Source organism: Triticum urartu, chromosome 6A, assembly GCF_056163025.1.
Source record: "Triticum urartu cultivar PI428250 chromosome 6A, HENAU_Tu73, whole genome shotgun sequence".
NCBI lineage: Eukaryota > Viridiplantae > Streptophyta > Magnoliopsida > Poales > Poaceae > Triticum > Triticum urartu.
In genome coordinates, this window is record NC_141878.1 from 384,680,140 (window position 1) to 384,691,310 (window position 11,171).

The 11,171-nt window shown below is 47.4% G+C and overlaps 1 protein-coding gene across 1 annotated transcript; it reads right to left on the reverse strand.

Moving 5' to 3' along the window:
- Positions 1-7,793: 7,793 nt before the first annotated feature.
- LOC147965344 (uncharacterized) lies at positions 7,794-8,309 on the reverse strand. The gene has a single exon (XM_087530419.1). The coding sequence runs from the start codon at positions 8,307-8,309 to the stop codon at positions 7,794-7,796; it is 516 nt and encodes a 171-aa protein (XP_087386545.1).
- Between the last annotated feature and the right edge of the window lie 2,862 nt (positions 8,310-11,171).

An 11,171-nucleotide genomic window follows, 5' to 3' on the forward strand; every position in this document is an offset into this window, starting at 1 on the left:
CAGCGACAGCATGGTGCTATCTTCCCCCTCATAGGCTTACCAAGTCACCCAAAGGACTGGAATCAGACTTGGTTCTACTGTCAAGACATTTCACCAGCAAACGAGAAGCCACTGCCGGGTTATCGCCCCGATCGTCTTGACTCCAAATTCGCGCTTCCTGACAAGCTTACTGCCACTGAACGCAAGAGGCTGATACCATCCATCAAAAGGATTAACGCTCTGTTTGGGAACGGGTTAACTGGAGTTGATCTGACCCGCTGCTGGATCTCATGGCGGGTCATCCCTTTAAGTCGTCGGTCAAAGCTGATGTATGAATATGGTGGAGGCCCGGATGACTCTCTTTGTCATAGCCCCGCTCAATTAACAGAAGAATATATTGTTTCAATGTCAACCCTTCTGGTGAACGGGAAATACGAAGATTGCAGTATTGTCGGGATAAACCCCTTCTGCAAGCTTAACCCGGTGCCAGAAGTAAGGATATTCTGATTTCTCTCCTTTGTATTTTTCCCAGCCGTGTTGTTTCATACTTGCCTGACCTTTTCATCATGTTTTTACCTGTCTCCAGGCCAACTCTGACTTCTGGAAAGTTAAATATGACCACGAGGCTGCCAAGAAAGCGAGAGCCGCAGCCATAAACGCCAAGAAAATGACCCGGAGGTCAAAAAAAGAACAAGAAGAACACTGCTGAAGATTGGATGAAGCTTGATGATACATTTGATTCGGAGGTAGCCCTTGATTCCCTTGGCCAATTTTTTAATAATCTTATTAACACTGATCATTACCAGGATGACACTGGGGCCAGTCAGGCCATGGAAGCAGAGGTAACTATCATTTCCTCTGACTCAGAGCCCTTGCCAAGACAAAAAATTCGACGAGTGATCCGTAAAGTAAGGTTTACTAACCCTTTAGCTCACTTGGATCCCAACTTTCATTTGAAAAAGCAGCAACATGAAAGCCGCCATCAAGCTCGGACCGAAGATGAGCCGGCTGTCGTTCTTCAACAAACACCTCAGAAGCGCCTGAATGAGGTTTACTTCTTTTGTCTTTAACTCTGTTTAATGGATCCTTTCCCTTGCATTACTTTAACTTTATTTTATCTTTTTAGGAGGTGTCTCGCTCTTCTGGCGACTCATCGAAAACTCAATTTCCGGCCTTCAAGACTGCCCCTGGGTAATGAAAAATCCTCCTTTTTTCCAGGTTGTTCAAATTGTATCTTTGTACTGACAGTCCTGCAACATCTCTATTAGTGGCCAAGCTAAATCCAAGAAGGCAAAGGCAGCTAAACCGGCGGAAGACCCGCCAATGCTTGCATCTGACCCGGCCAGGCCATCTTCTCCTCCATTAACTGACGCTTCAGAAGACCCGCCTGTCGATGTAGAAGCAAATCCTCCTGAGCCATTGTTTGATGAGACCACTGTGAACCCTTCCGCAACTGGACCATCAAGCTCAGCCAACCCGCCATCACCGTCTGCACAAGACGTTCATATCACCGGGAGCCGTTTTATTGAGCCGGGGAATCAACCGTGCTGGCTCGCCACACGGTGAAACAAGAGGCATTAGAGAGGCAGAAAGTGCGCTTTGACGTTGCCAATTATGATCATCTAAATGCCAATGATATTTTATCCGGCTATCTCAGCCATGTGCACTCCAGTCGCGACTCTGAGATCGAAATGGTCAAACAGTTGCAGCTGAAATACGAGGTATGTTCTTCCGTCTTATCTATATTCTTCCAGCCCCCAAGTCTTCAGATTATGAGACAACCGGAATGATTTGTAGACTTTAGAATATAGGCCAAGACCTTTACCTTTGAAAATTTTCTTGAATTCAATAAAATAGAACAAAGCTTCACCTGTAGTCCCCAAGGGCCGGTTCCTTTTGATCATAAATGAGCCGGTACTTTTAAATTGTTTTGTACCATATTCAAAGAACTTAATATTCCGGCTTAACCTTGAGAAACTTGCTGAATTGCATACATTAGCCCCCAAGTGCCAAGTGTTGTTACCTTGTAAAGTACTTGGGACTTAAAGTATGTCTTTAGAGTCATAAAAAATTGTTTTGGCATACATTAGCCCCCAAGTGTCAAGTGGTTTTTTGTAAAGTACTTGAGACTTGAATCTTGATTTTTGAACCGTAAGCAAAATCTTGACTCATTGGAGTGTTTTTTTGCAGAATGCCTTATCTGAGCTGAACTCGCAATTGACTGACGCGAAGACCCGGCTAACGAGTCAGGAGGCAGAGATCAAGGCTGCGAACTCCAAATTGCAAGTAAGTCTCTTGGAGACGGAGAATTTAAAGACCAGCTTCGTCGCCAAAAAAAACCTGGGCCGATGAAAAAACGCTTCTGACACAACGCGCCGAGAAGGCCGAAGCAGCCCTTGAAGAGGTTTCAACAGAGCTGAACGGTTTAAAGGGCCGGGTGTCTCAAATGGTGGCCGCCATCTTTGGTAAGCTGTCCGTCTTTAATCTTTGTGTACTTTTTGCTAATCCGGAATATAAACCGCCAGCTGACTTTGTGTATAAAACATGTGAAGGCCCACGAAGCAAGAACCTGAGCCAAGATCCTTTGATTAAACTGAAGGCAGTGTATACTTTAGTAGAACAACTGTATATTGGCGCACAACGAGCACTTGCCACCATCTCTCCTGCCAATCAAGGACCCAACCGACTCAGTGACGTCTTGAAGAAACTGTCAATCCTGCCCGCTAGATTTCAAGAAGTGAAGCGCTCCTGTGCGCGAGCCGGAGCTTTGACTGCCCTGAGCCGCTCCAAGGCTTGGGTGCCAGACCTAGACCCGGCGGACGTGGCCAGAGGCTATCCCACCGTGAAAGAAGACGGATCTCCCGTTGAGCAGGATGACTTCATGGCTTGCGTGCGCGGAGTCCGACCTCAGGCAACTACCCTTGGAGATGACACAAACATCGACAAATATCAGCCAGGTTTTGATGTTGAAAATAAGAAGATGGCGACTCCCTCGTACAAGGTGACAGATTTGATCCCACCTGTAAGAGAAAATACATCTGCCCCGGAAGTTGACCCGGCCAGCCTGATCGACGAAGAAGCAGAATTTGTCGCCGTGAATGGTTTTGACTGGTCAAAACCCAACTTCTAGCCAACAGAGGGCGGTGAACCAGCGAGGGAGGAGTAATAACCATCTTCATTGGCTTATAAAAAACCTTGTAATAGTTTAGTTGTGAAAACACTGAATGCCTTGCCTATGCCATCGTGTATAAAACATTGTGTGTGACTCCGTGTGTCCTGATGACAATATATGCATCATATCTGATGATTGCTTCTGCAATATTTTAACTTTGTTCCCGTAGATACAAGAGAAAAGACTGGCTTGGCGGCTTAGAACCGAATGGGTTAAAACACCCGGCTTATAGCCAATATGTTTATCATAATAGAAAACAGAAACAGATATAAATAAAGGACAAGGGCTGAAAATAACCCTTTGGTTAATGCATCAGGCAATTGTATATAAATAATAGCCATACTTGTACCTTTGATCCTTAGACCACCGGCTTGAATAACCCAGGTAATGAAGTTGATAACTCAATTTTTCTGAGAAATCAATGCCTTTGAATACTTTAATGATCATCATACCTTGGTAGCCTTGTTGTCAAATAGACAAGCCGGTGAAGAAGATCATGCTAATTATTTGTAACAAGAAACCAAAAGGCAAATAACAGGTAACAAGTATGATTTAACCTTATATTTAAAGGTTGGTGGCTTCTGATTCGAATACGATCAGTAAACTGGACCAAAGGGGTTAAGCTAAGGTTCGAATACGACCATATAGCCCCCAGTGGCTTTGGCGTTGCGCTGATCAAGAGGGTACCGACAACTATGTTCTCTTTGGTTCGAATACAACCTATGTTAGAACAAGAAGCCCCCAAATGACCTTGAGAGGTTTTTAATGACCCTGATTCGAATACGATCCAAGTCGGACCCAAAAGGGGTTAAGCTATGATTCGGATACGATCAAAAAGCCCCCAAGTGAGTTTGGCCTTGAGCCGATCAAGAGGGTTACGACAGCTATGTTCTCTTTGGTTCAAATTCGACCTATGTTTGAACAGGAAGCCCCCAAGTGACCATGATAATTGCAGCTAGATTCGAATACGATCATAAGCGGGACCAAAAAAGGTTAGACTTGATTCAAATATGATCAGCTCCTTAATAGTCATTTGAAAATAAGAAATAAGAAAGATGCATAATCTTTGAAAAGAAAAGAGACCGATGGCATTACTTTTTTGCTTATCATGGTATATACAATGTTAAAGTATGTACCTGATGAGAGCTGGTGGCTCAGGTGTAGTATGGCCGAAGTTGAGCAATGTTCCACGGCCGGCGGGTCTCCTCCTCCGACTTACGTGAGTCTTTGTGCTCTGGAACGTCAATGAGGTAATACGACCCGTTGTTTAAGTTCTTGCTGACCACAAAGGGTCCTTCCCAAGGTGGGGATAACTTGTGTGCATCTGACAGATCCTGGATGAGCCGGAGCACCAGGTCGCCTTCCTGAAAAGTCCTGGACTTAACCCGGCGGCTGTGATAATGGCGCAGGTCTTGTTGATAAATTGCTGATCGAGCCGCTGCTAAGTCTCTTTCTTCATCTAACAAGTCGAGTGCATCCTGTCTGGCTTGTTCATTATTAGCTTCAACATAAGCTGCCACACGGGGCGAGTCTTGACGAATGTCACTAGGCAACACTGCTTCTGCTCCATACACCATGAAGAAAGGTGTGTAACCTGTAGACCTGTTAGGCGTGGTGTTGATACTCCACAGCACCGAGGGTAATTCTTCTACCCAACAACCCGGTGTTCGCTGTAAGGGAACCATAAGCCGGGGCTTGAGACCTTTTAAAATTTCCTGATTTGCTCTCTCAGCTTGACCATAAGATTGAGGATGAGCTACAGAAGAAACATCAAGCCGGATATGCTCACGCTGACAAAAATCCTCCATAGCCCCTTGGGATAGATTAGTGCCATTGTCAGTGATAATACTGTGTGGAAAACCAAAGCGGAAGATCACCTTTTTCATAAACTGAACCGCCGTGGCCGCATCACACTTACTCACCAGTTCTGCCTCAACCCACTTTGTGAATTTATCAACTGCCACTAAAAGATGTGTCTTTTTATCCTTAGACCTTTTGAAAGGCCCCACCATGTCAAGCCCCCAGACCGCAAATGGCCAAGTGATTGGAATCATCCGGAGCTCTTGAGCCGGAACATGGGCTCGTCGCGCAAATTTTTTACATCCATCACATCTACTGACCAGATCCTCTGCATCAGCGTGAGCCCTCAACCAGTAAAAACCGTGATGAAAAGCTTTGGCCGCCAGAGATTTTGACCCGATGTGATGACCACAATCGCCTTCATGGATCTCACGAAGTATTTCTTGGCCTTCTTCAAGGGAAACATACCATTGAAACGCTCCAGAGACGCTGCGATGGTATAGTTCTCCATCAGAAATCGTCATTGACTTAGACCGCCGGGTTATCTGTCGAGCCAGGGTCTCATCCGCTGGCAACTCTCCCCGCGTCATGTAAGTCAAGAACAGCACTCCAATCTGGGATGACATGAAGAGCTGGCACCAACTGTGCCTCCAAGTCAGGAACAACTAAATCTTCTTCTGTGAGAAACTTGACAGACGGGTTATGCAAAACATCCAAAAAGGCATTAGGTGGTACCATCTTACGCTGAGACCCCAACCGGCTTAAAGCATCAGCCGCTTCGTTCTTCCTACGGTCAATGTGCTCCACCTGATAACCTTTAAAATGCCCTGCAACAACATCAACCTCCCGGCGATAAGCCGCCATGAGAGGATCCTTGGAATCCCACTTGCCTGATACCTGTTGAGCCACCAAATCTGAGTCACCAAGACATCTGACCCGGCTCAAACTCATCTCTTTTTCCACTCGAAGACCATGGAGCAAGGCTTCATACTCTGTTGCGTTGTTAGTGCACGGAAACATCAGCCGTAACACATAACAAAATTTGTCACCTCGAGGAGAGGTTAAAACAACTCCAGCCCCCAAGCCTTCCAACTGTCTGGACCCATCAAAATGAATAGTCCAATACGTGTTGTCTGGTTTCTCTTCTGGCATCTGCATCTCTGTCCAGTCATTAATGAAGTCAACTAGTGCTTGAGATTTGATCGCAGTACGTGGTACATACTTCAACCCGTGAGACCCAAGCTCAATGGCCCACTTGGAGACTCGTCCAGTGGCTTCTCTATTTTGAATGATGTCTCACAAAGGAGCAGAGCTAACCACAGTGATTGGATGACCCTGAAAATAATGTTTAAGCTTCCGGCTTTCCATGAACACCTCATACACGAGCTTCTGCCAATGTGGGTATCGTTGCTTGGATTCAATTAACACTTCACTGACGTAGTAAACCGGCCGTTGAACCAGATGTTCCTTGCCAGCCTCCTTGCGCTCCACCACAATAGCCACACTAACAGCCGTGAATTGGCGGCCACGTATAACAACAGCGGCTCTTTCCCAACTGGAGCAGCCAGGACCGGCGGCTCAACAAGCTGTGTCTTCAGATCTTCAAAAGTAGAGTTTGCAGCATCGCTCCAAACAAAATCATCTGTTTTCTTCATCATCTGATACAAAGGCATTGCCTTCTCCCCTAACCGGCTTATGAACCGGCTCAAAGTAGCAACACGACCTGCCAGCCATTGAACATCGTTGATGCATGTTGGTTTGGCCAGGGATGTAATTGCCTTGATTTTCTCCAGGTCGGCTTCAATACCTCGGTTGGACACCGAAAAACCCAAGAGCTTGCCGGCTGGGACTCCAAAAACACACTTGGCAGGGTTAAGCATCATTTTGTAGACCTGGAGATTATCAAAGGTCTCTTTCAGGTCTGCGACCAATGTTTCCTCTTTCCTGGATTTTACCACTATATCATCCACATAAGCATGAACATTATGCCCAATCTGATCATGAAGACAGTTCTATACACACCGTTGGTAAGTCGCCTGGGCACTCTTAAGCCCAAAAGGCATAGACACATAGCAGAAAGCTCCAAAAGGAGTGATAAAAGCCGTCTTCTCCTGATCTTTGACCGCCATTTTAATCTGATGATAACCTGAGTAAGCATCCAAGAAACTCAAACGTGCGCAACCCGCCGTAGCATCGATGATCTGATCAATACGGGGGAGGGCAAAAGGATCAGCCGGACAAGCCTTGTTCAGATCAATGTAATCCACACACATACGCCAAGTGCCATTCTTTTTGAGTACAAGCACCGGGTTGGCTAACCTGTAACATCCCAAAATTCTAAATTTTGGAATGTTATAATAAATAGATAGATTTGATTGATTGTTTGATTGATTGTGTGAAATTGAGTGAAATTCAAAACCTTTTTGAAAGTTAAATGAGAGGGAATAAAAGGACTTTCCCAAACTTTCATTTTGCATTCGTGATCTCCGTGAATTCAAATTCTTTTCACCATGAAACCCTGGAGAGAAGATGACATGACTTCTTCCATTTATTTAAATGACAAGGGGTGTTGAAAATATTTGAATTTCATTTGGAAAATATTTCCAATTCTGAAACTTTATGCAACTCAATGATTTTCATGAGAGGAGATAAAATGACTTCTTCAAATTATATGAAATATGAGTTGGGAGTTTCTTTTTTTTAAAAGATCCAGCTTTTAACTGGCATTTCATTAATAAGCAGGAAGCAGTGGGAAAAACAAAGATGGGAGGGGGATCCAGAGGATCAGAGGGCTTGCCACAGATCGGCAATCCTCGAACAATAGAAATCTAGGGTTTATATCTCATGGTGGTTCCCCAAAGGGGCTCTCAAGGCAGGATGCACCTGCGGCTCGCCATAGCTCGATGCAATCTGTCACCCTTGTGATGATGTTGGATGCCCTTGGGGTGGTTTTCCTGAAGGTGGCGTTGTTCCATTCCTGCCATATCTCCCAGCAAACCAGCAAAAGCATAGTGTTGGTGCCTTTCCGCCGTCGTGGTGCGGCCCCATCTAGGGCGGCGATCACAATGGAGGAGTGCTTGAGGTCACGCCAGCTCGCAGCCGGAGCTAACGAGGCGCAGCCCGTCCATGAGCTTATCGTTTCCCAGACGCCCTTGGCCATTGGGCACTCCCAGAACAGGTGCTTGGAGGATTCAAGGTTGCGATTGCATAGCTGGCAGAAGTACTCGTTCTTCCAGCCACGGCGTTGGAGTCTGTCATTGCACCACAGCCTGTTTTGCAGCATGAGCCAAGCAAACATCTTGAGCTTCCCGGGGGCCCAGGCGTTCCATATGATCTTGCCGAAAACCGAGGATGTCATGCCCTAGAATTGCACCCGATAGGCTGATGCAGCCGAGTATTTGCCCGTCCGCTCGAGGATCCATCTAATGGAGTCAGGGGTGCCCGCATGGAGATCGTCAGCTATGCCATGGAGCCGCCTATGCAAGGCCAGGACGTCGTGTATCAGGTGTTCAGTACAGTCATGGGCTAGGTCCTTGATCCAGTTGTCGTCTGCCAGGGCCTCCTTCACCATCCTGTTCTTTCTCCGGGCATGCCGGGCTAGTCGCGGGAATTGTTGGGCGAGCGTGCCCGGCCCCATCCAGTGAGAGTGCCAGAAGGACGCTGTTGCGCCATCGCCGATGCTAACCATGGTGGCCGTCGTGAAGAGGGAGAGGTCGTCGTCGTTGCATGGAAGGGCCGAGCCCACCCATGGGCGCTCGGGTTGGCGCCATGCGAGCCAGGGCCAACGCAGGCGGAGGGCGCGTCCAAATGGCGTGAGGTCAGGGACTCCCAGGCCTCCATTTTCTGTTGGAGTACAGACCGTTGCCCAGCTAACTTTGCAACTTGCGCCAGAGATTTCCTCGTCTTGCTTCCAAAGGAAGCGGCGGCGACATTTATCTATTTCTTTGAGAATCTTTTTTGGCACCTTCAGGACTGTGAGCGCAAAGGTTGGCATGGCACTGAGGACGCAGCGGACCAGCACGCGCCGCCCCGCGATGTGGATGAGGTTTTCTTCCAGCCCGCGAGCCAGGCCTTGATCCTATCAATGATGAACTGCAAATGCACAAGGCGAAGCCGGCCGGTGACTAGTGGCAGACCCAGGTACTTGATCGGAAAAGGGGCTATTGAGCCGCCGAAATTTTGCAGCACGTGTGCAAGGTCTAGATCGTTGCAGCTAACTGGCGATGCCGTGGATTTCCCTGTGTTGATGATTAACCCCGTGGCGCGCCCGAAAAGGCGTAGGATGCCCAGGAGGGCGTCGACCTCCGTGCGGATTGGGTTGATGAAGATCACCGCGTCATTGGCGTAGAGACTAACCCTAAGCGTCAACTCGCGGCCCGGAATATGTTGTAGGAGTTGCAGCTCTACTGCTTTTGCCAACAGGTGGTGCAGAGGGTCGATGGCGAGGATGAAAAGAAACGGTGAGAGCGGGTCGCCTTGGCGGAGACCACGGCAATGAGCGAAGTGGCGGCCCGGTACCCCGTTCAGTGATACCGCCGATGACGCCGAGGCGAGGAGCAGGGCCACCCAGTCGCGCCAGCGTGCGCTAAACCCTAGCTGCTGTAGTAATTCTAGCAAGTAGTCCCACGAGACCGTGTAGAACGCTTTCTCAATGTCGAGCTTCATGAGTAGTGCCGGCGTTTTTCGTCGGTGAAGGTGGAAAATGGTGTTTTGCACATAGAGATAACTGTCGTGGATGCACTTGGTTTTTAGGAATGCCGTTTGTGCCGGAGAAATAATAGTGTGGATCACCTTTGCTAGCCTCATGGAGAGCACCTTGGAGATTAGCTTTGCTATTGAATGAATTAGACTAATCGGGCGGTAGTCTGTGATCGCGGCCGCTCCGTCCTTCTTGGGGAGGAGGACGATCATTGCTCGGTTGACGGCGACCACGTCCCCTCCGGCGTGATGGTAGAACTGGTGGAAAACTGCCATGACATCTAACTTAATGATCGACCAGCATGCGCGGAAGAATGTTCCGTTGTAGCCGTCGGGTCCAGGCGCTTTTTCCTACGGAGAGGCGCAAATCGCCTGCCAGACCTCCTCCTCCGAGAATGGATTATCTAAACCTACGGACGGTAGCGATGGAAGGTTGAGTGAGTTCCAGGCAATGGTTGTGTCTCTGACTGGCGCATCCCCAAGTGATGAACTGAACTGGTCGTAGATGGCGCTGGCCTTGTCGTTGTGTGACGTGACGGTGGAGTCTGTCGTGTGGATGGCGTAGATGAAATTTTTCTGTCGCCTGGCATTGCTTTTGGCCTGAAAGAAGGCCGAGCTAGCTTCGCCAGCCCGCAGCCAAGTGATGCGCGAGGCCTAGCGCTTCCTGGCCCTCTCGATCGCCGCCAGTCCGAAATTATTTCGAAAACCTGGTCCGTGCATTGGAGTCTGGATTGAATGATGTTGGAGCTCATAGCGGCAAGGTGCATGTAGCAAGGCTGTAAGCTCCAAGAACCTTGGCGGTAAGAGCAAGAGTGGCAAGAACAAGGCACCTGTTGGTGCCTCGAAGTCAGGCAGCTCAACCCGTGGTATGGATGATGGGAACATCTAGGCCTGTGATCAGTGCACGTTTGCAAACCCTAGGTCTGCTAGGAGCTGCCAGGTTTGTGACCATCAGCAGCACCGTTAGATCTTGTCAAGCATTGGACATATGGATTCGATTGGATTGGAACACCCTGTCCGGTGAATGCCTAGAGGCACATGGCGCATGAAGATACTGGCCTCTAGGGCAGGAAAAAACGAGAGGGTGGAAATAGAAGACTCTGCTGCATTGGAAGCGCAGCAAAAGCTAAAGAGGTAGAATTTTTGTGTCCTGGTTGTCTGTTAACCGACGATGCCCCAGCAGCCTCACTCAAATATCATGGCTCGTTTTTATATAACTTAGTTGGGAGTTTCAAAGGATCAAATTCAAAGTATTTTGGAATTATTTTTCAATTTGGAGTTATTTGGATTTTATTCAAATCATTTTTCTCCAAAAATAAAATACATGGAAAATAGGGTAACATGATTCCCTACAACAGAAAATTGGAGAGAAATAAATTTGATTTCATTTTGGTATTTTTAAAATGATTTTGTTGGATCTTATTAGAGTAGGAGCACTGTTAGAATTATTAGAATTTGTGTGTATTTTATTTAATGCTAGAAAAATGTTCATGCCGTAGAAAATATTTTTCTGAAAATTTTG

Coding starts and splice junctions, on each gene's coding strand:
- LOC147965344 (XM_087530419.1), bottom strand. CDS start 8,309: ATGACATCCTCGGTTTTCGGCAAGATCATATGGAACGCCTGGGCCCCC.